The sequence below is a fragment of the Mirounga angustirostris genome, unplaced genomic scaffold (genome assembly GCF_029215605.1).
Source record: "Mirounga angustirostris isolate CCGP_5_RB_7025 unplaced genomic scaffold, mMirAng1.0.hap1 SCAF_1, whole genome shotgun sequence".
In the NCBI taxonomy this organism is placed as follows: Eukaryota; Metazoa; Chordata; class Mammalia; order Carnivora; family Phocidae; genus Mirounga; species Mirounga angustirostris.
The window spans coordinates 208,090,223-208,113,468 of NW_026991709.1; the positions used below are offsets into that span (position 1 = coordinate 208,090,223).

The 23,246-nt window shown below is 58.8% G+C and overlaps 2 protein-coding genes across 15 annotated transcripts in view; one reads left to right on the forward strand and one right to left on the reverse strand.

Annotated features, from left to right (window-relative positions):
* The first annotated feature begins 116 nt into the window (after positions 1 to 116).
* Positions 117 to 2,931, forward strand: TMED1 (transmembrane p24 trafficking protein 1). Its single transcript, XM_045863006.3, has 4 exons — positions 117 to 329; positions 1,031 to 1,128; positions 1,271 to 1,454; positions 2,284 to 2,931. The coding sequence occupies exons 1-4, from the start codon at positions 147 to 149 to the stop codon at positions 2,500 to 2,502; spliced, it is 684 nt and encodes a 227-aa protein (XP_045718962.1). The 5' UTR covers positions 117 to 146; the 3' UTR covers positions 2,503 to 2,931.
* Positions 2,932 to 3,082: 151 nt separating this feature from the next.
* Positions 3,083 to 23,246, reverse strand: part of DNM2 (dynamin 2) — an 85,897-nt gene continuing 65,733 nt past the window's right edge. For 5 of the 14 annotated variants that reach the window (XM_064571021.1, XM_064571074.1, XM_064571046.1 and 2 more), the window contains 9 exons: positions 21,975 to 22,026; positions 21,014 to 21,025; positions 16,906 to 17,019; positions 12,705 to 12,814; positions 9,899 to 10,010; positions 9,210 to 9,374; positions 6,547 to 6,779; positions 5,388 to 5,639; positions 3,916 to 4,823 (listed from right to left, as the gene is read on the reverse strand). In XM_064571021.1, coding sequence (XP_064427091.1) covers positions 4,754 to 4,823; positions 5,388 to 5,639; positions 6,547 to 6,779; positions 9,210 to 9,374; positions 9,899 to 10,010; positions 12,705 to 12,814; positions 16,906 to 17,019; positions 21,014 to 21,025; positions 21,975 to 22,026 — 1,120 coding nt within the window. In that variant the 3' untranslated portion in view covers positions 3,916 to 4,753. Of the gene's footprint in view, positions 3,473 to 3,915; positions 4,824 to 5,387; positions 5,640 to 6,546; positions 6,780 to 9,209; positions 9,375 to 9,898; positions 10,011 to 12,704; positions 12,815 to 16,905; positions 17,020 to 21,013; positions 21,026 to 21,974; positions 22,027 to 23,246 lie in introns of those variants that run through there. The other 9 variants (XM_064571070.1, XM_064571039.1, XM_064571062.1 and 6 more) reach the window with 3 other exon arrangements.

Genomic DNA, 23,246 nt, shown 5'->3' on the forward strand with positions numbered 1-23,246 from the left:
CTCAGGGGGCCCTTCACTTTTTCTCTCCGTTCGCTTCACACACCGCCGGCAGGAGCGGCTGCCAATGAGCTCCGCCGAGTCGCAGAGGGGGCAGGGCCAGCTCTTAAAGGAACCGCGACCTCTTAGCAGACCGTAGGGTGACCCGGATGATGGCGGCCGGAGCGGCCCTAGCCTTGCCACTGTGGCTACTACTGCTGCCGGTGGGGACTGGGGGGGCAGGGCCCCCACCGATCCAGGACGGCGAGTTCACGTTCCTGCTGCCTGCGGGGAGGAAGCAGTGCTTCTACCAGTCTGCGCCGGCCAACGCAAGCCTCGAGACCGAGTACCAGGTAGAGGGTCCCGAGTCGGGGAGCAGACGAGCCAGCGGAGCCAGGACGAGGGGGCGTGGCCAAGCAGCTGAAGCGAGGCATAGATTAAAGAGGGAGGGGGAGGAGCCGGTGCGTAAGAGCGCGGGGGCGGAGCTAGGAAGAGCGAGCCGGAGCTGGTGGAGAAGGTGCGTGGGAGCGGAGGGGATGGGAATAATGGCAGGAGGCGGGGTTAGAGTGAGACCGCCGGGGGGCGGGGCCATCGGTTATAAGAGAGCGCCCCTCACAGGGCAGGAACCTCACGAGTGGGCGTGGCCAAAGGTTGGCTTCGCTGACTGGGGGAGTTGGTGGGCGTGACCAAGATGCGCCACTAAAAGGGCGAGGTCAACATGAGGATGTCTCCGGGGTTGGGTTAAGGAAAGCGGGGCCCTGTCTCCTTACTTGGGGTATGGCCAGGTAAACGTCGATCAAGGACTTACGACGGGGGCGTGACCAGATGAAAGAGCCAAACCCAGAGCTGTCCTATCAAGGAAGACTGAGCCAAGGCAAGGGGCGCGGTCAGAGGGACAGGTGGGGCAGGACCAGGTTACAGGTGTAGGTGTCAGCGCTCAGGTAGGCCCCTGGTGGTCCTGGATGGGTCTGTGCGGGTTGGTCCAGCCCTGGCTTTCCCTGGCAGGTGCCCTTGGCCTACCCCTAGCCCTCCACCCTCTTACCTGTCCCCCCAGGTGATCGGAGGTGCTGGACTGGACGTGGATTTCACGCTGGAGAGCCCTCAGGGCGTTCTGCTGGTCAGTGAGTCCCGCAAGGCAGATGGGGTGCACACGTGAGTTAAGTCCCACTGTCTGCCTGGGTTTAGTTTCAGCCCTGCCCCTCCCCAGTGGCCTCAGGTTACCACCTTCCCTGCCTCTCGAAGTCTGGCTGGTGGGCCACTCTGGGTCATGTGTGTCTGTGTGTCTTTCTCCCAGGGTGGAGCCCACGGAAGCTGGGGACTACAAGCTGTGCTTTGACAACTCCTTCAGCACAATCTCTGAGAAGCTGGTGTTCTTCGAACTCATTTTTGACAGCCTGCAGGATGACGAGGAGGTCGAGGGCTGGGCAGAGGCTGTGGAGCCTGAGGAGATGCTGGATGTCAAGATGGAGGACATCAAGGTGCGCCCAGGCTGAGCCAGGGCCACTTGTCCCAGATCTCTGGCTTTGGGCAACAGTGCTTCCCTATTCTTCCACCTTGCCTGGGGTCCGCATCTGCCTGACCCAGCGCCCCTGGCGTCCCCACCTTAATTAGAATAGTAGTCGCTCACAGTTAAAATAATGCGCATTTCTAGGTGTAGGAGTTTCAAGGGCTTAAATAACTAATGAAATCTCCATATGAGGTAGGGAATGTGTTCCCAATGCCCCATTTAAACTGAGGCACAGGATGGCTAAGTAACTTTCCTAAGGCCACATAGCAACTGGCAGATCCAATATTTGAACCCAGGCAGTCTGGCTTTAGCAACTGTGCTGTTAACCACTAGTAAGTACATTCTTTTAAAATTGTTTGTTTGTTTATTTATTTATTCATGAGAGTCAGAGAGAGAGATAGAGAGAGGCAGCGGCAGAGGGAGGAGCAGGCTCCCCGCCTAACAGGGAGCCCGATGCGGGACTCGATCCCAGGACCCTGGGATCGTGACTTGAGCCGAAGGCAGACGCTTAACCATCTGAGCCACCCAGGCGCCCCACTAGTAAGTACATTCTTTATACTTATTTAGGCACTCAATTCCCACCTCAATTCGGAGGAAACTGAGGCCCAGAGAGGTTAATTAACTTGCTGAAGGTCACCCAGCTAGTCAGCACAGAGAGAGGATTCAGACTCAGGCAGCCTGGCCACAAAGTCTCCTCTCAGCTCTCTCCTCCCAAAACAGGCTCACCCCATCCCCCATTTTATTGGCCCTTGCTCCCCCAAGGGCGGAGGCCTGACCCTGCCCCTCTCTCTGCTCCACAGGAGTCCATCGAGACCATGAAGACCCGGTTGGAACGTAGCATCCAGATGCTGACGCTCCTGCGGGCCTTTGAGGCACGTGACCGCAACCTGCAGGAGGGCAACCTGGAGCGGGTCAACTTCTGGTCTGCGGTGAACATGGCCGTGCTGCTGCTGGTCGCCGTGCTCCAGGTCTGCACGCTCAAGCGCTTTTTCCAGGACAAGCGCCCTGTGCCCACTTAGCCCCAGAAGGAAGACAGGGAAAGGAGGGGCAGCAGGGCACATGTGTGTGAGATCTGGGGGTCCTTTCCCCAAACTTAGTTTCCTATGGGAGGGGAGGCCACGCAGTCATGGCCCTGAGGTCCTCGTGTGTCTCCTCCCTGCCAGGGGCCAGGCTGGAAACCCTTGTTGGCTTGGCTGACAGGCCTGGGCCCTCCAGGAGGGACAGCTCAGTGGCTGCACCTGCTTTCCTGGAAATTGTGCATGGACGGGGAGGGCACTGCAGCATTTGCATGTGACCCTTGGATATTCTGGCCCCTTGCCGTGTCCCCTCTGGTAAATGTGTGTGCCTTAGCCTGAGTCCCAGCCTGCACAGGCACTGCTTGGTGTGGGATGGGGCCCAGGAAGCAAACTCTCCCTTCCCTTCCCTCCTGGCCTTCTGAGCCAGGGTACGGTGGGAGGGGGCTTGCTGCTTGTGGGACCCCATGCCTTCCTTTGTCTCCCTGTCACCCCACCAGAGGCCTGTTGCTGCTGCTGGGGGTGGCTCCCAGGCTGGGGGCAGCCTGCTTATGCCAGGGGCCGGGAAGGAGACACGGCTGCAGTGTTCTTGCCAGGACAGTCACTTTATTGAGAGGAAGGAGCCCAGCCCCTCAGCCCAGCACGGGGTGGGCTCTGTGTGAGGTCTGGTAACAGAACTCTAGGAGTGGGGGGCTGCATGACCACCCGCCCCTCCTGCTCTCTCTGCAGAGGCCCAGGGCAGGGCTGAGGGGTGGCCCAGCCAAAGCTTGCGCAGGAGCCTCACGGAACAAAGGGCGGTCTGGCCTGGGCACTGGAGTCAATAAATTATGGTCAGAAAATCACAGAGCCTGGTGACTGGGGCTCAGGGACACCAGCCGGGACAGACCTGCCCCCAAGGGGGCAAACCAGGCAGGCGGGAGGGGTCTCCCACGAAGCTCAGAAGAAAGGCCGGGCGGGAGCCGATGGAGGTGGTCGCCTGGGCACAAGAGAAAAATCAGAAAGCAAAGTTTAACTGTGACCCGGGCTGGGCCAGAAGGCCTTGGACCTGGGCGGAGTCCTTAGGACTGCAGTGGTGGGGAGGGGGGCCGGGGCTCCCTCTCCCCTGTGTGATTCTGCTGCCCACCCCAGGCCTGTGTCAGGGGCTACAGCCAGGCCCCTGGGTTAGTATGTGTGGAGGGGGAGTGCCGAACATTTGTCCCCACTCCTGATGTGTTAAGGAAAGCAAGAGATTTTCCCTCTAGAACGTGGTTGCCTCTGGAAGAAGTGCTCTCCCCAAGAGCAGAGTCCCAGGAGTGAGGTGTGAGCGTGCCCATGGTAGGAGGGGAGGTGGGGTCTTTGTCGGAGGCCTGCCGGGGGAAGGCGAGCAGTCCACATGCTCAGCCTGAACGCCAACACAAAAGGCCCACACAGCAGCCACCAGAAGCTTCTTCCCTTTATTTTAGTTTATTAATAGGATACAGAGTGCAGGCACTTACAGTGGTCAAACCGAGCGAGGAGCGAGCAGGGTCTGCTCGGCGATGGGCCACCTGGGGCCCACCCCATCGGGGAGGCCTGGGTGGGAGCCAGGAGCCCCTCACAGCCTCCCCACTCACTCAGCCCTGAGCCCGAGGCACCCTGGGGACCTAGGAGGAGGAGGGGACCCAGGAAGGAGAGAGCGAGGCCGGGAGGACGGAGGCTTCCGGACCCGGCGAAGGCACCTCCGGCAGCCGAGGCTCGGCCGTGTGGTTAATACGGCCAAGGAAGGAATATTTACAACTTGCAGGGCGGGCAGCGTGGGGCTTGCTGGGCCTGGCTCACTGCCTGGAGCTCCCGCTGCTGAGAAGTGGACATGCTCCTTGGGCCCCAGGAAGGGCTGGGGGGTACAGGCACTCTTGCTGCCCCAGTTTCCAGAAGGCCTGATCTCAGGCTTTCCTGGCCAGAGAAGCCCCGGGTTGAGTCCCCCCAGCCCCAGCCTGAATCCTCATTCGAGAGGGCGCCCAGGGTGCATTCCCTCCTCAGCTACCCTGTGGCTCCATCCCCCAAAGTGCAACACCCCAGCTCCTGCCCTTGCCCCAGGGCTCCAGGGCCCCTTCGTTCAGTGCTGTGTCCAGCTGGGGATGGGGGCCAAGGTTAGGGAAGAGTCAGGGGGCTGCCCACAGGGAGCCTGGTCCTGGCACGTGGATGACAGGGCCAGGGGCAGTGGAGGGGCCCCCAGACCACCGAAGCTCCTGCACGGCGGGTGTGCGAAGACCCCCTGAGAACACGCCACCCCGGCGGCCTAGTCGAGCAGGGATGGCTCGGCTGGGCGGATAATGGTGGGCCGGCTGGGCGCAGCAGGGGGTCTTCTGCTGCAAAGAGAATAAAGACAGACGGGGAGGGGGAGGGGGAGATGGCAGTGAGGCCCTAAGTAGGACGAGGGAGGGGACCCAGGCCCCACCGCCCCCGCCCCAGGGTGCTGCCTGATGCCCCAAAAGCTGCTAGAGTGCCACGGAGGAGCTGGAGCTGTGTGGCCCCGGCTGAGTCCCTGCCCAGCCTGGCCCCTGGGTTCCTCACGGGAGAAGGGTGGCGAACGGAGCCTGGCCTGCAGGGCGGGGTGAGGAAGGGCAGGGGTGTGCGACGGCTCACGCGTGTGTCCTCAGTAAGGAAACAAAGGTCAAAACTAGGAGAAGGGGCCCCACATGAGGAGTCCCAATCTGTGTGGTGGGCCACCCGCTCAGGCAGAGGCCAGGCCTGGGAGCCCCAGTGTCACCCTGACTCTCCACTGCTCTGTGACTTTGGGCAAGCAAGTTGGCCTCTCTGGGCTTCAGTTTTCACACCAGCCACATGCGGATGAAGACTCCATTCCCCGCAGGGCGCGGGCAGTGAGGGGGCCGTCCAGCCTTACCTGGGCATCACTGCCCGTCCAGCCTTACCTGGGCACTCCAGGGGGGATGCCGGGTGGAATCCGAGCCGGCCGAGATGGAACCTGAGGCGGGGCCGAGAAGGGGTCATTGTTGGCAAACACGCTCTGGGGTCCAGGCCTGGACGGGATGGGGGGCGCGGCGAAGGAGGCTGCTGCCCCCACTGGCACGGGAATCAGAGGGGGCCCTGGGGTTGGGCCTCTCACTGCTGGCGGCCGGCCTGGGGGATGCGCGCTGGACATGGGTCGGCGCTGTGGAGTGGGGCTGTGGAGGAAGGAGAGAGTGTGAGCCGGAGAAGGGGGTGGGGAGCACCAGCCTTGCCGGGGTGCCTGTGGAAACCCGAGGGGGCCGGGATGTGGCGCTGGCTGGGGCCCCTCCATCCACCCCGCCCCCACCTGCTTAGCAGTGGCTGTGCCCCCACCTAAAACCTGCACCAGGGCCTCCCTGTGCCTCTGGTTCAGCCACCAGGGGCTCCTGCTTCCCTCTGACGTCACTCCCAGGGCCACTTCCCTCTCACCAGCCCTGCCAGGGCCTGCCAGCTTCCCTGCCTCTTCCAGTCCACACTCATTCGAACCCCTGCCCTGGGCACCCCACAGGCTGCCCCCCCGGGCCGGAGCACCCACTGTTCCCTCTCCCTAAGTAACTCCATGGCTCCTTGAGGCCTCAGCAGGGCCGGCACCTTCTAGGAGATTCCCCTGACCCACCCTCTGTCCTCCCGCCGCCTGCCCTGTCACTGGTCGGGTGTCCCTGCCTGAGGCTCTGCGTTGCCCCTGCCGGCGTCTCATTTCCATCCGCCAGCTCTGAGGTGGTTGGGGGGGGCCGGGGACAGGCCAGTCATGCCCTCCAGCTGCTGCTGCAGACCCTCCCCAACCTGCCATTCTCGTCTGCGCTCTGTGCTCCAGGACGATGACCCCATGGCCCCCACTGCCCCGGCCTCTTGCCCTCTCTGGCTTCTGCTTGGGCTTCACCAATGGAAAACACCAGGAGTCAGATGGGCCCTCCACCCAACGCTTCTCTCTCCTTGTCGCTTCAGGCCCAGGCCGGGGAGCAGCGACCACTGTGGCTCAGGCCCCTTCACCCCACCCGCCCCGGGGCCGGGCCCTGATGGGACACATGGGGGGACCGGCGGGCAGCAGCCTCCGCAGGCTACAGCGGCCCAGGCCTCTCGGACCTGTGGCTGCCAGTGCTCTGGAGCCAGGTGTCATCGACGGGCGGGGGCACGGGCGTGGACACGGTGCTGGTGCTGATGTCCCCGATGATGTTGAGGGCCTCCTTGAGCGCATGGTACATGCGCAGCATGTCGTCCCGCCGCTGGGCCTGGTCGGCTGACTCCTCCATGAGGCTGCTCTGGTCCGCCGAGGAGTACAGGTAGGCCAGCAGCTCATGGTGGATGAAGGCCTTTGTCTGGGGGGCAAGGGGCAGAGAGGTCAGGGCGTCCCCCCACACCTGCCGTTACGACAGGCTGCAGAAGCATCTGCCACACTGGGTGGGCTGTCTGGTCTTTTTTTTTTTTTTTTAAAGATTTTATTTATTTAATTAACACAGAGAGAGAGAGACAGCAAGAGAGGGAACACAAGCAGGGGGAGTGGCAGAGGGAGAAGCAGGCTTCCTGCCGAGCAGAGAGCCCGTGGATCCTGGGATCATGACCTGAGCTGAAGGCAGTTGCTTAACCAACTGAGCCACCCAGGCGCCCCAGGCTGTCCGGTCTTTAACTTTATTGTGCAATGTGTACAATGTTTGAAACACACGTGAGCTGTCTGCCAAGTCTCTCGGGGGCCCCTTCACGTGTCCTTCCAGCCCATTCCACGAGACGCTTATTAAACTCGAATCCTGCCTCTTTTACTGCTGTCTTTCCTCCCATTTGTTGTCTTCAAGCTGGCTTTCATTAAAAACTCCTAGTTTCTGTTAATTTTATAATTTGTTCCTTCCTAAAAGCTCCTACAGGATACAGGAGTTTTTTCAGTGACTTTTATGGAGTTTCTAGGTACCTGTTTGTGTGTCCAGGAGCTTCTCCAACTAGGACCAAGTTTCCTATTCCTTTTCAGTGTTTCACACCTCTAAATGATTTTTCTGATTGAACTGTACTAGCTAGTAACTCTACAAGAAAGTTTGCTTGTTTGTTTGAAGATTTTTATTTATTTATTTTAGAGAGGGAGAGAAGAGTGCGCGTGAGCAGGGGGAAGAACAGAGGGAGAGAGGATCCCCAAGCTGACTCCCCGCTGAGCACAGAGCCTGACGTGGGACTCGATCCCAGGACCCTAGATCATGCCCTGAGCCGAAATCAAGAGCCGGACGCTCAACTGAGCCGTCCAGGTGCCCCTAAAGAAGGTTTTAAACACAAGTGGAGAGGGCCAACTTGTTCTGGATTTTAGAGGGGATGCTTTCCGAGCTTTCCCCTTCAGGGCAAGAGTGGTTTTCAGACTGAAACACACAGACTCATAACAAAAGACTCCTACCATTGTCTTTTTTAAGAATAGATGTTGACTTTTCCCAGATGAACTTTCAGCATCTGCAAAAATGACCAGGCTTGAGAGTTCATTTCCCTCCCTTTTTAGACAAATGGAGCCCTCCTGTACATTTTGTTATGCTCCATAGTTTTCCACTTCATGACTGAGCGTTATTATCAACCTGGAAATCCTCCTCCTCTTCTTTTTGATAGAATAGCTATGTACTAAACGGATTCTATTAAGGGGACAGAGATTTCCAATCTTTGGCCACTACACAACAATGCTAAAATAATAAGCATGTATGTGCTCAATTTGAATATGGGCAAAGGTCTCTGTGGGAAAAATTCCTGCAAATAGAACTTTGGAGCCAAACCACATATGCATTTTAAATTTCATAGCGGCAGAAGCAAGTATATCATAAATCCCATTTATATGTGAGGGATATACCAGCACACCCATGAAACTTAGCACCGCTCACCCCGAAGGAGATAGTGAAGAACATAGTAAGGAAGAGGGATTTGGGATTTTTGCTTTAGACCCTGTTACACTGAGAGCTTTTATAGGCACGACATAAGCCAAACCTGGTCTACATAGATTCCTGAGTGCCTAGCTGAGCTGAAGGCCCGAGATAGGAGCCCCCCGCACCCTCCCAGCAACCTAGAGTGGGAGACCTTAGTGCAGCTGCATTCCACCAAAGAGGAGCCTAAAGCCCTGAGCATCTCGGGAGCCCTGGGGGAGGCATGTAATGCCCCCGAGTGAAGGTGGGCTGGGCTGCAGGCCATCAGGAGGCCACAGTTCCGGACATACTCAGTCTGGGTTTTAATCCCACCTCCCACTCTTCTGAGTGACTCAGGGCAGGTTTCTTGACCTTGCCGGGCCTTGTTGTCCTGTCTATAAAATGGACATGATAGTCCCTCTCCTAGGGTTATCATAAGGCCGAAAAAAGTCAGAGGAAGTGTAGACGTGTGGTGTTAGCTTCAAGTACCTATGTAAATGGGAGTGAGCCCCATGTGGCCTGCACCTTCCAATTTGCCAAGAGAGGCTGAGAATCCTGATTCTGATGTTAAAAAGGTAGTGACTCACTCTAATTTTACATTTTGTACAATGTTGGGGCGCCTGGGTGGCTCAGTCGGTTGGGTGTCTGCCTTCGGCTCAGGTCATGGTCCTGGGGTCCTGAGATCAGGTCCTGCATCAGGTTCCTTGCTCAGCGGGGAGTCTGCTTCTCCTTCTGCCCCTCCCCTTGCTCATGGCTCTCCCTCCCTCTCTCTCAAATAAATAAATAAAATCTTGAAAAACAAAAACCAACAGTGTTCAGGCCAAATCTGGCTGTGGCGGCTCCGCCCCCTCCCCTGTGACGGGCAGGCCCTGGCGGGGGCCGGGCACTCACATTGTTGATCATGAGGTGCATGATGGTCTTTGGCATGAGGTCGCGGATGGACTTGTTGATGATGGCCACATAGGAGTCCACCAGGTTGCGGATGGTCTCCACCTGCCGCTCGAGTTGCGGGTCCATGGAGAAGGTGTTCTCCTGGACTCCATCCTCATTTTCTGCCTGTAGGGGGAGAGAGCAGATGGTGAGGGGTGACCGTGACCTGGGGTGAGAGTGGGGAGCCCCCATTCTCTGGGAAGTGCTTGCCCTGTCCTGCCCACCACCAGCTTTCTGGGGATGTCTCCGATGGCCAGGTTGGCACTGTGGGGCCCTGCCTGCCCATGGCCTGTGCTGCCTGGACCTAGGGTGACCATGGCCTACGGTGATTAGACTTTCTCACCGGGGACCGGAACATGTTAATTTTGGGGCCGAGGGCAGCCATGTTCACTCCACCTCAAGGACAGGAGGAGGAAAGTGAACAAAACAGATGGGATCCCAGGCCATGTATCTCCCCGGCCTTGGCTTTAGTTAGAGAATCTCCTGGGCCCTGATGGCAGAACCCTCTCCCCCTTTCTCCTTTGTTTGCTCAAGAGAGTACGGGCTACGTGCCTGGAAATGACCCATCCAGCAAAACACTGGACCCCCTCCTCTCCCAGGAGGGGTCAGCTCAGCCCAAGGTGTGTCAGCCGGGCAGCACAGTTCCTCACCTGGTCCTTCTCGGGGTAGACCCCGGCTCGGAGGAACGAGGCCTTCCAGCTGTCCACGTCCTCCTGGGAGTCACAGGCCAGCTCAATCTGCCGAAGGTCCTTGTAGACGTTCCTGCAGCAAGAGAAGAGGCACGTTCTTGACCCTGCCCACGGGCCTGGCGGGTGCAGGAGCTGGAGCGTGGGCTCTGGGCTCCAACGGACAGGGACTCACACCTGACCCAGGCACAACCTGAGCCCTGGGATGGCAGGAGCATCTGCATCCTGTTGGGCTGACGGAGCAAAGTCAGTGCCTACAGCATCCAGAACCGTACCGAGGGCAGAGCATGTGCTCATCTGCATCTAGCAGCATCGAGGGGTTTTGTTTTTGGGCTTTAGTCGATGCCTCTCTTTTCCCTGGAAACTGCTCCCCTTTCATGCTCTCCTATGGGGGCCAAAGGCTGTCAAAGATACTCTCAGAAGTGGGCAGGTGTCCCTCAACACCCCTGGTTGGGCAGCTCCCAGCAAGGTGTTTTTAGGGAGGTGACAGCAAAGTTGTCCAAAAGAACATTCTGTGACGGCAGGATCGTTCTCAACTGCTGTTGTCAGCCATGGTAGCAAGAAGCCACAGGTGGATTCTTTGTGAGCACCATGAATAGTGCTAGGGTGACGAAGGAAGTTAATTTGGGTTGCATTTTATTTCGGCCAGTTTACATTCAAATCGCTAACTGGACAGTGTAGGTCTAGAATGTGCCCTGACTCCTGGGCGCTGGGCTGGGGCGGACGGAGGGCTGTGGAGCTGTCCAAGGACGGGACTGAGACTCCCAGCGAAGGCATGGGAGATGCTGGGCGAATGTGGGTCTGTGAGCAGAAGGAAGGCTCAGAGCCACAGGCTGGAGGAAAAGCAGATGGACACTATTTATGGCTGGCATTTATGGCCGATGTTCTGTAGGCCAGGATCTGTGCCACACACACGCCATCCTGTCCCACAGGGCAGGTGTGGCCAAGACGGCCAAGCTGTCCCAAAGCTTCTGTGTGAGACTGGAGTTTGAGGTTAGTCATGGCCTCATGACAGAGCTACGGCCGGCGAGCAGTCCGTGAGTGGCTGCCCTCAGACTTCTGGAAGGAGTCTTAGGGAGTGAGGGGCACGCCTTCGTTGCTCCTTCTCCTCCTCCCTAGGACTGCCTGGAACATCATGATGGCTGGACCTTGGGCAGCCATCTTGAAAAAGGAGGAGGAGGGCGCCTGGGTGGCTCAGTTGGATGGGCGACTGCCTTCGGCTCAGGTCATGATCCCGGAGTCCCGGGATCGAGCCCCGCATCGGGCTCCCTGCTCGGCGGGGAGTCTGCTTCTCCCTCTAACCCTACCCCCTCTTGCGCTCTCTCTCTCTCTAATAAATAAATTTAAAAAAAAAAAGAAAAAGGAGGAGGAGGTCTCAAGAGTAGGAACACCTGGGCCTGGAAGCCTGTGGAGCTGCCCCACCTGCCCTGGAGGGTAAAGCCGTAGAAAACCCAAACTTCTATCTTGTTTCCATGACTATTATTCTGGCTTTCCTGAGCTCACTCCTAAATGCTACGCTAGGTACGACCTTCACCCCCTTGCACAGGGGATCAGGGGCTGGGGAGGCGGGGCAGCTGCCCTGCACGCAGCAAGGAAGAGCCTCCCAGCAGGCCTGTCCCAGGACAAAGCCCAGGTTCTCCCACGTGCCCTCGGGCTTCTTAGGTAGGGGAGATGGGGGTGCAGACGGAGGAGCCGAAGAGATACAAAGGTTTTCGGAGCCAGATGATGGCCAAAGTGGGCCCCAGAGCTTTCGGCCAGCCCAGAACAAAGCTGGATTGAGCTATTCTTACATAAAACGTGACATGAGGCTTGCTTCGAACCGACGGGAGCGTGGGAGCGATGGGCAGCAGGGAAGGTGGTCCTGGGGGAGCAGGGAGGATGTGTCCACACTCAGCCCTTCCTCCTGCTCTCGGACCTCCTGCCAGAGCTGGGCCTCTTCCCAAGCTGAGAAAAGCATCTTTGTTTTTGCTAACGTCTTCCCCCAAAGCCCGTGGGGGTGGATTCACCAGGGGCCTCCGGGGCCCTTCTCTGTCTACACTCACCCAGGGGTCTCACCCCATCTATGACTTTGAACACTGCCTTGCAATAACAACACCCCAGTTCACACCCTGCCTGGAGCTCGTTCCAGAACACCAGACTCTTGTACCTACACAGCTGCCTCCCCAACTTCCCCACGTGGTGTCTCACAGGCCTCTCTCCCTCGGTGTGGCCCAAACCCAGCCCCTGACCGTCCCCAAGCCTACTCTGCCTTTGCCTTTCCCATCTCAGCGAGGGCAGCTCGGTTCCTGCAGGTGCTCAGGGTCCCCAGGAAATGCCTTCCTCTCTTCCATCCATATCCACCAGGAGTTTGGTCAGCTCTGACTCTCAGAATAGGCCACCTCCTCTAAGTCCTCAGCCCTACCTTGGCCTGGCCCCCACTATCTCCCACCTGGACCAGTGCCACCCAATCAGCCCTGGTCTCCCAGCTCCAGCCCTGACCCCCACTGTGCCCCCCCACAGCCACTGGGGGCGCCCGTGAACACCCAAGCCAGGGCCAGTCCCTCCTCTGCTCAGAACCCTCTATGGCTCCCACCTCACTTCATCATGTCTCTGCCCAGAGATCCTCCTCCCTGTCCACATGCTGGAAGCACCCATGGCAGTTTTCTGCCTCTTACTTGATTCCCTTTCTAGAACATGAGACCCCGGGGCAGGGACTTTATGCAGAAAGTGCTCAGTGGATGCTGCTGAATGACCAAACGAGGCCAGTAACCTTGGCCCCGTGGGCCCTCACCTCTGCTCCGTGTTGAAGATGGCGAAGACGTGCTTGTTGGACATGAAGCCTTTCTCCACATCGCGGATTTTAAGGTTGTCCAGAGGCAGCATGTACTTCTTCTCCTTCTCCTGAGGGTGGAAGGGGAGGGGTCACCATGGACTGTTTAACAGGATCTGAGGATGCCCTGGGCTGGATGCCACCCCAGGGCCTTTGCTGGAATGCTCCTCCTCCCAATGCCCACATGGCTCTCTCGTGCGTCCTTCAGGTTTCTGGGCAGAGGGGACTCTCCTGGAGAGGCCTGACCTGTCCCCACCCTGCTTGCTTGCTCTCTCTCTCTCGCCACCCCCCCCACCCTCCTCCTCCTCTTGGTACTTTCCCTCATGTAACTGGACACACCACATCATCTTGCTCATGGACTTAGGCTACCGTCTGTCACCTGGCCTGATCTGTCAGTTACTCAAGGTCAGGGACTCCTGTTTCTTTTGTTCACTGCTGACACACTGTGGATACTCGACATTGGCCAGCTCTCATTCTACCCAGAATCCAACCCCTTCTCCACCAGGTTGCGTGAATGAAACCATTAACTACTACATCTTCATGATGAGCCTGTAACTGAGTTACCACTGTGATCCCATTTTACAGAGAGGGAGACTGAGGCCAAGTGGGGCAGGCAACGATTCAGGGGTGGGGCTGGGATTTAAAATTCATCAGCTTCAGAAGTTCCTGGAGCTGAAAAGTGAGGCCCCTCGAAGTGATGCCTGAGCTCCAAGGCCACAGAAGTGTCACTCACTTCCTAAGGGCAGTCCTGTTCAGGAAGCGCCCACTGAGTGCCCGGCCTCAGTCCTGATGACTGCCGGGGAAGCAGCTCAGGGAGGATGTGGGTCACGGAAGCCAACGTTTACTCACCGACAGTGGCTAAGCACCCACTGTACCCCCAGCGTGGGGCTGGGCCCCTGCAGGTGCATCATCTTAGACCTCCCCATGGGGACAGTGTGTGGGGGGGGGCGCATTAATGAGTTTTCTACTCAGGAAACCAGAAAACAGCATCAGGGTGCATCAGGATCCCCTGGCTCCCAGGCCCACATGACCCACAGTCACTCCAGTGACCTTCCCCCATCTCTTCCAGGAGAGCGCTGCGCTCAGAGAGGGAAGGTGGCTGCCACACGGCAGGGGGAGTGGGCCACAGTGGGACTTCAGAAGCCCATGTGCCCCAAAGCCAGGTTCTGCCCATCACCCTTTATGTCCGGGCCTCACCCAGGAATTCACTTTTCGCCTGTTTTGTCCCTGTGTACCAGAAGGCCCCAGAACAGAGCCCAACATGCTGCTGCCTCCAGATTCCAGAACAGCCACAGAGATTGAGGGGAAGGGCGCCAGGGGATCCCTAGCAGGTGGGGATTGGCTCCAAGTTTCAGGACGACAGGAAGAGAGGCAGGAGTGAGCAGCAGGCTTGGGTGCATGGGCTTGGCCCTGCAGCCTTAGGAGCTCAGATGGGCTCTGCCCCTCCCTGGCCATATGCTCTTGGGCAAGCCACTGCCCCTCTCTGCCTCAGTTTCCTCATCTGTCAAAGGTGGACAGGGGTCCTGCCCTCCCTGTGCGAGGTGAGGATTAAGGTGAGCGTATGAGGCACTACTAGGGTTTTCTTTTGTGTGTCTCTCATGCCTATGGCTCCAGAGTCCATTCCCTGGGCTCTGGCAGAGAAGGAAGCAGGGCAGAGTACTCCTTCCGGCCGAGCTGCAGTGAGGAGCAGAAGAGGGGCCCGGGGGCCACGGAGCCGGGAAAGCCTCGTTTAGGCTGCATTCTGGGAGTCCAAGCACAGAGGGTGGCAAAGAAAGGCTCCAGGCAAGGCCCAGGGCCCCACCAACCTCCGCGAGAAAAGTCTTGGGGGCTTTAGAAGGGGCCCAGGCAGGGGTTCCCCGCCCGGAAGATGGTGGAAGGGCCTCTGCTGCCCCCACCCTGCTGTGTCAGGAGGCAGGAAGCTTCCAGTCGGCCAGCCAGGCCAAGTAACTGAGTCACAGTCCTTGTGGGCCCTGAGTGAGACGCCACATCTGGAACTGTTTATAGTGTGATTCCGCCCAGAGCGCAGCGACTGCCTTCCTGGGCTGCTGACACGCACACAGAGCCGCAGAGCCGGGCGCGCACCCCGCCCCCACCCGACCCCCAAAGAGACCTTCGCCTGCACACACAGGCCGCGGACCCAAGCCCTCCCTCCCGCCCACGCCCACCCGCTCCCCAACCCCCTCCTTAGGATTTCCTGCAAACCCACAACTTTCTCCAGATGCGAGCCGGCCCCAGCCGTGCCACGTCAGAAGAGACGAAGTGGATCGGCGCAGGCAGTGGCCTCCTCGCCTGCTCCAAGGGGCCGGGGCGCGGTGGCCCTACTTGCCCCCTCCCCCCCCGGGGGGCCTGCAGGATGGACAGCCGGCCCCGCCAACCCAGTGTTCAGACTACCTGTTCAGGGGGCTCTGAATGTGTACAGTAGTCTGCACATTGGTTAGGCTGGGCTCGGGCAAGCGGCGCGTCAGGACCCGCACCCCCCAAACTTGCTGCCGCCTCCACAGCGAGGCTGACCCGGAGGTGAGTGTCGGCGCCCACCGCCCTGCTTCCCACTGGGGTGGAGACCTGGACAAAAGACTGGGGAGTCACAAAAGGGCCTGGGTGGGAGGAGAGGTGCCAGGGCAAGGCAGAGGGAGCCTGCCGCCCGCTGAGGGGTCGGGGGGCTCTTGGCTGAATCGGTCCCCTATTCCTACCCCACACTGGAACTGCTTCCTCTCGGTGGTTTTTCAAAATAAAGAAATATGTTCTGCCTCTCTGAGGGGTCTCTGAGAAGGTGGCCTGGTCGTCGGGGGGTCTCGGCCACGTGTGTAACTCTGAGGGTCCCTCCCGATCTGAGCCTGCTTTGTGTCTGGGGCACACACAGGGCCCCTTTCACAGGCCTGCTGGTTCTCGTTACTGCCGGCGGGCGCTCCCCCCTCCTCCTGCCCGGCGCTTCCGTGCCTCTGGTCTGGCCCACAGGAGGGTCTGGGGCTCCTGCTCTCAACCCCCACACGACGGGAAAATGAAGGAGCCCCTCCTACGCGGAAAGAAGGAGCTCTGAAAACTGGACTGGTGGGGAACTGCCAGGACGGGGTTTGGGCCCAGAAGTCCCTCTACAGCTGCCCAAGGCTGTGGCCAAGGCTGGCACTCCCACCCTGGGCGGAGATGCCTGGGCCCAAGGTGGAGACCAGTCCTCAGCATGCCTGGCAGCTGATGCACCAGAGCAGACTGGGTTTCAGACAACAGGGGCGGAAGGAGGGTGAAAATGCAAAAGCGTCATCCCCACCCGCCCTCAGACAGACTTGTCAATGCCTTCGCTTTGGGCCTCTGTCAGATACCTAACACCGCCCCGGCCAACGGGGAGAGCCTGTAGGCCCAGGAAAATGAGAGGAACACAGTGCCCCTCGCTGGTGACCCTCAGAAGCCAGCCCAGCCCACAACAGAGCAACAGGCAGTCACCCTGGGGCGGCATCGTTCCCGGGGCCACTGAGCCGCGGCCATGTTGTTAAGAGAACGAAGCAAAGCGATGGGCCACTCGGGACGGGAGGATGGGCCCGTGTGGAGGCGAAGGGACCCCGACAGCGGCGCTGCCCGAGGCTGCCCACTGGACTCGCAGCCCTTGTCCACAGGGTCATGGAGACTGTGGTATGAGGCGGCCTGCAGGCTACTCCCCCGGGTCAGTGCTCCCAGAGGCCTCCGCACGTCCTTTGGATAAGGACAAGCACACACGGACCGCTCGAAAGACGCTATGGCTAGGCCCGTCCCGGGGCCCATTCCGCTCTACTTCGTAGATGGGGAGACAGAGGCCTGAGGAGGCTAAGGGCCCAGCTGAGCCTGTGCAGGCTGCAGACGCTGGAAGCCCAGCACCTCAGCAGCCTGGCTGTGAGCCTGAGTCCCTGACCTCGGGCCCTGCCCACTCTGAGAGCCAGGGATGCCTCACTGTGACTTTGGGGGCTGGGGTCAGTTTCTAGCCCACTGAGGGCTCCCCTCCCCCATCTCCCTTCCAGCCTGGAGGAGTGGAGCTGCCACCCGGCTGGACCCCTAGGGGGCCAGCCTGGCCATTGCCATTCTCTGCCGGAGCTCGGGGATACTGGCGATGCTCAGGGAGCCTTTCTTGAATGAACCAGAGTGAATGAGTGAGCACCCACCCATCCCAGCCGCACCGCCCTGCCCGCCAGCCACTCACCTCCTCATCTTTGTACCAGGAGAGAGACTCCGCGGTCAGCACAAACCAGTACTCCTTGGAACCTCCCTTCATCAGGCTGATGTTGTTGATGGTCAGCCAGCCCCTGCGGATCACCTGGGGGGGAGGGTGTCGCTCAGAGGACAACGCCCGCCGCCCCGCCCGGCCCACCCCGTGCAGTGGCCAGGGCCCCTGTCCCCAGTAAGGAAGAGGGACCATGGCAGGAACACCTCCAGCCCGAAGCCAGGCGACCCGACTCCACCTTGCCCCTAAGCATTTCCCCCGGCAACCAACATGGGACGCCCAGGCAGACAGACACAGGGCACGCACGCTCACTCGCAGGCCCAGAGCTGGCAGGGAGCGGACCCCCAGGAGACCCCCTGCACACACGGGATTAGGTTCTGTTCGCACAGGCAAGAACGGGTATGCCCGGCTAGAAGGGGCCCAGGGAAGGTCCCGGGCCAATACGTGTGTCACATGGGACGTGACCATTGGAGGAATCACACCTGCAAGATGCAGGTACCATGCCACCCTCAGACCCCGCCCCTTGCACCCTCTGAAAGGCGGCTGTTGAGGGAAGGCTGGAGGAACCTGCTACACAACGGAGGGGTTCTTTCTCTCCTTTCGTGGCTGACCAGCAGAGGCTCAACACAAAGCGGCAACTCTGCTGCCCACTCTGTTGGCTCATCTGCCCCACTCACTCAGGAGGACAGTCGGTGGGCAAAGGGACCTGCGCTGAACAGGGATCGTGGCCAGTCTCTGTCCTGGGGCTCCCTTCCCCACAGCCTCTTTCCAGAAATTAGGAGGAAGGGATGCTTCCACCCAGAGGGCTGGAGCCAAAGGTCTGAGCCTGGGGAACCTGCAGGGGGATCATGCCCCACACTGGCTTCAAACCCGGGGGCAGGCCTACTGTTCTCTGACACGTTAAGGTTCTGGCTGGAAGACCCCCAGATGGGGCTCATCTGGCCGCAGCAGTCATCTGAGTAGGAGGCAAAACCCAGGCCTACGCAGAGGACTCACCTGACAGCTATTTTGTAGGCAGCCTGGGGGGCCATGGTCCTGTGTTCCCTGGGTCATGAGGTATGTGTGGGCTGGAGCTGCCCATCAGTCTGGGCTGGGGACCCCAGGGCAGCGGGAAGCACATGGAGACACAGGCAGGGCCATCTGGGGCCCAGGCAGCAACAGACCGGGCCAAGCTACAGACGTGCGGCCAAGGACAGCTGGGAAGGACTGGTGTGGACTTCCCCCCGGGGTGGGGCGTGCCAAAAGCACCGGAGATGGGGCTCCAGGGATGACTCTGGGGGCTACATGTCTTCCTAATGGGTGGGTCTCAAGAGGGTCTTCATCCCCTGCTCTCTGACCTGCCCCCAAGCCTGTCAAATCTTCACAGGGCCCCCTGCCTCCTATGGCTGGAATCAGGCTCTGAGCCTCAGAGGCCATGAAGGTGGAGGTGGCCTGAGTGCACCCAGGGACCCCTGCAGTACCCGGAAGCCCTTGCCCAGGCTGGGGACAGCACGGGATCCCACCTGGCAGCCCTTCTCCAGGCTTCCTAGTGATGACGAGAGCACCGGGGAGACCTGTGGCCACCAGGAAGCACCTGCCCAACCATGGGCTACCTGGCGGGCTAGGGGGCAGAGGCTTCCGGCCCCAGTACGCTCATCCTTGCAAGGCACCCTGGTTTAGGACTGAACATCTGGAGTCCTGGGAGTACCCCCAGGCCCAGGCAAAGGGGAATGTCTGGTCACGCTGGGGGCAAGGCTGGTCTTCAGACTCAGGCCCGAGGCCATCCTGCACATGACCCGGGAAGGAGTCCCTGGTCCCAGGGCGGTGTGGGTCTGTGTGTTCACACCGGCTCCTTCCTTCCCCACCCCAGGGGGCAGGGCAGGGCCTGCTTAGCCTTAGCCCAGGCCAGGCAGATTAGATACTTCTATAAACTTCAGTCACTGACAACCAGGGGAGGGGGAGCAGGAGGTGAACACAGGTGGTGAACGCTCCCCAGAAGAGAAATCTTCATAGGGTGAGGCCTCTCTACTCTGGGGCCCAGCCTAGCTCCCGAGGGGGCAGACGTGCCCCACCTGCTCCTCAGGGGCCTGGCTCACCTGCCGCCACCCTCAGTGAGCAGCGGGCAGAGCTGGCCGACAGGGCCCTGGCCACGCTATGGGCAGTGTGGCCTCAGGGTGGAGGCACTGCCGGGCCGGGCCGGGAATGGCACAGCTGAGCATCGAGGCAGGAGGCTGCTGGGTAGATTTGGAGAAGCCTCCAAGGTCCCCTTCCCCTCGAGCTGCCCAGAGAGCTGTCTGTGTGGGAGCCAAGTGGGGTCAGAAACGAAATCCCACCCCGGGGAGTTGTAAGCCGTGGGCTGCAGACACATGCGCGCGTGGAGTCTAGAGGAGAGGGAGTTGGGCCTCCTCAACCAAAAGCCAGACTTGTGCCCCAGGGGCCTGGCTTAGAAGGAGGGGGGCAGGGGACAGAAGAGTCATGCAGGCTCCCACGCTCCAGGGTGCACAGCGACAGGCATGCAGGCACGCCCGGGACGGGAGGAAGGGCCGGCCGGGAGCAGCACGGGCGGGCGGCTGGTAGGAAGCAGCAAGCTGGGGCCCGCCGGCAGGGTGGGTCAGCCTCCTCCTGGGTGAGGGTCTCAGCCTGAGTCGCCCGGGGCAGGAATGGAAACCATGGCTGGGAGACCCGGGGGGCCCACAGCCTTGACGGATGTGGCAGGGCTGGGCTTTGTGGTTGGGGACGTGGAATCTGGCAGGGAAGAATGACTAAACTTCTTGGGGTGCGAGAAGCAGGCCCCTGGGCCACGTGTGGAGGGAGGAAACGGTTCAAAGAGCACTGGGGGTGACATGGGGAAAAGTGGGAGCCACAGGCCTAAGGACCAGCCATTCTTCCTGCCACTACCCCACCCGACCATGCCCAGCGTTGGCTCTCTGTGCACCTTCCACGCCCCGGATGCAGCGCAGCCCTGGCACAGGATCGGCTCAGCTACTGCAAAGACCCCCAGGGCTCACCAGAAGATCCCTGCCAGAGGGCAGCAGCTGGGCCGCCCAGTGCCTCAGGGGCCGGAGGTGGGAGAACATCCCGGAGAAAGGAGGCCTAGGCCCTGCTCTCTGAGGTGGAGAGCTGGGGCTGAAGCCCGCTGCCTGGAGGTGAGCACCTTGAAAACAGCTCACCTCTCAGATGGGAGCAGCACCTGCTCCCCCACTGGGCTGGGCCACACTCGGAGAGGAGGTGTTCCCTATAACAGGGATGGCAAATACCATTCATCGCGGGCGGCCCCACTGATCAATGCGTGGCAGCTGCCACCTTAGTGAGAATTCCGGACGCAGCCGGAAGGGGGGCTAGGATCGATTAGTGATGTCCGCCGCAGGCCAGATACAAGAGAAGGGAGCAAGTGGAACAGATCTCATCAATCATCGTATCTGCCACGGGGACAGAATGATAGTGGCAGCATCCAGGAGAGAGTTCCCTGATCAATCAGTCATGTCTCTCATGGGTGTTGGAGGGGTGTCACGTGCAAAGCTACAACGTGGAAAAAACATTCTTTGACCAGTTAGTCACATCTGCCACAGAATGGGGAGTGGTGGCATGCTCAGGAAAGAATGCCAGGATTGATTAGCTGTGCCTACCTCCGGCAGAGCCAGGGAGAGGCACAAAGGAAAGAGTGCTGGATCCATTAGTAATGTCTGCCGTGAGTGCAGGAGGAGGAAATTTCGGCATGGTGATGTCTGCACTGGAGTGGTGGCAGAGGCAGGAACGAGTTCCAGTAGGACTTAAGCAAAATCTTCCTTGGCCAGGGAGGTGAGGGGAGGGGAGCTTGGGAGGTGTTAGCTGAATATTTGCCATCCCTGACCTATAGGAAACTAGCTAAATGTGTCAGGAATGGGCTGGCGGGTGGGCCTCCTACAAGGATGGTGGTCAGGTTAGTGTCTGTGTGAGTTGGCTTATGCCCAGGGAAACACGAAGTCTGGCGGGCGTTGGCCATGGCAGGTGGTTTTTAGGTTAGCTTGATTTTTAGTTGTTTCGTTATTCTAGGGACATTACAGGGTGGCGGGGTCTCCACCACTCTTAGGTTCTCTAATGTTTGCTACCACGCTAAGTGGGTACTTACCAAGATCTCCCCCTTTGAAAATGCAAAGTTAGGATTGTGGGTAAATCAAAGAAGAGCAGGCAGAGGAAAAGAAACGTAAGGGACATGAGAGGACAGAGAAAAAGCAGGAAAAGCACAAAAAATGGGAGGAGAGAAGAGCAGGGGAAAAAAACAGCAAAAGAAAAAAAATTACATGCTATTAATTATATTCATGGTGTTAATATTTAATTCATTATCATCTCCCGAAACAAAAAAGCAACAACATATGTATTACCTACGGCAAGCACAAAAAAATCATGCAGTGGTTACATCCTTCTTTTCCAGAGGGCTCTACAATCGTGCAGGATAGCAGAGCCCCACCCCTGCCCCACCCCCACCCCATCTAATGTGGAGAAGCGGGGTGGGCACTGACAAATTTTTGCAAATATGATGTGTTTCCTTAAAGAAAAAAAGAGGCACCTGATACGGGCATATATGACTCTGTTCATATGGTTCATGCCCAAGGCCTCTGGCTGGGGCATGACATCGAGGTAGAAAACCCTTCCCATGGCTCTGGGCTTCTCCGGGTATGGGGCTCAAAGCACCCGCAGGCTCCCCAAACTGCTTATCACAATGCAGCCTCCCACCCAGGCCCTCCCACAGATTCTGAGTCTCTGGGGCTAGGACCAGGAACCCAATTTGTCTGCAGACACCCATGGGTGACTGGGCTGCCCCCCTCTCAAGGGTCAAGTTCTAAGTGTGGCCTTGGATGTCAGACAGGGCCTTGTGGGTGTACAAATTTGCCCCCCAGCCTGTGCCAGAGCTTCAGCTCAAGGATGGGTTTCCTGAAACATCAAAACCTGAACAGACTCAAGAGGCTGGGGAGTGGGGGTAAAGGGTCTGGTAGGACATGCCACGAGCCAGGCACCATCACTGGGCTCAGTGGTCCCTAAGTGCCCATAGGCCCCAAGGGTAGAGCTATGGGCTGAGGGGGTCGGGCTACCTGGTTGGGGATGGCTCTCTTCTTGTTCAGCTGTGTGCTCCTCTGCTGGGCGCTGAAAACAAAGCAGAGAGAGGACTCGTGTGGCGACACGCGGGAGGGACTCTGTCCCTTGGGGAGGTCAAGGGGTCAGCTAAGGGCAGAGGCAGAGAGAAGCCCCTTACGCACAAGGGTCTGCCCAAGGGAAAGAGTTGGGCTCATGCAACAAGAAAATGTATTTAGTTAAACTAAGGCTCCGAGGCCTTGACCTCAGCCACTCCCAAGAGCACCAGCTATTTCCAGGGGTCAATGGCCCCAGAGCCTCCAAGGCGGGGGCCCGAGAAGCTGGACTCCCAGGTGGCTGGGAGGGGGCCGTAGTGGCTTCAGAATAACCTGAGCACCAGGCTGTTTGGGGGTCAAACTTGAGGCTTCTTCCCACCCTCTCTTCCCATCACTGACCCCGGCACCAAGTCTTCAAAGGCTTTGACCACAGAGCCGGCCAGCCTGGGAGATCAGACCATGGGACAGCTGCCCACCGTGAAAACATCTTGGATGGCTCCTGGCCCAATGCAGAGGAGAGATAAGGTCCACAGGGTGTGTTTCTCTAAGGTCCCTTATTTGTCTATAGTCCCTGATCTCTTTTCCTCTTCAGCTATCCTGTTTCCTAGCTAATTTGTGCCACACAGATGAAGGTCACATATCTTGTATGTGGGAACCTACTCAGCTCCCTTGTTCATCCTGTTTTCCACTGGGACAATCACAACGCCACCTGCAAATAACGGATATCTCCTATAACTTAGACATCCTATTTTCTTTTCTTGTCGTATTCCTTTAGGAATAAGATATTCCTTTAGGAATACATATTGCTTTAGGAACTTTCAGAATATGACAAGGCAAACCACCTTGTTTCATTCCTTTACTGGCTGCCTCTGGGGCTGTACCTGAAAGTTCAAGCTGGCTGTTGGGATAAAGGAGAAAGAGAGAGAGAGAGAGAGGAGAGAGGGGGAGAGAGAGTTAAGGAAATACGCTTCTCTTCCTAGATCAGTAAAGGTTGAAACATTAAGTACGGGGGAAGAATTTATCCAACAATTTTCCTAACATTCAGTGGATTCATTACAGAGCTTTTTCTCTGGGTCCTGGTTTTTGCATTTAGAGGGCAGTGAGAAAGCAGCCCAGAACATCTAAGCGCAGGATGGAGTTCGGTCAAGTGTCTGAAGGAGACAGGACTGATTAAGCCACGCACAGTGATGGCTGGATGCCAGTGAGGTCCCGGATGTGCTGCTTCCGAGGGGCTTC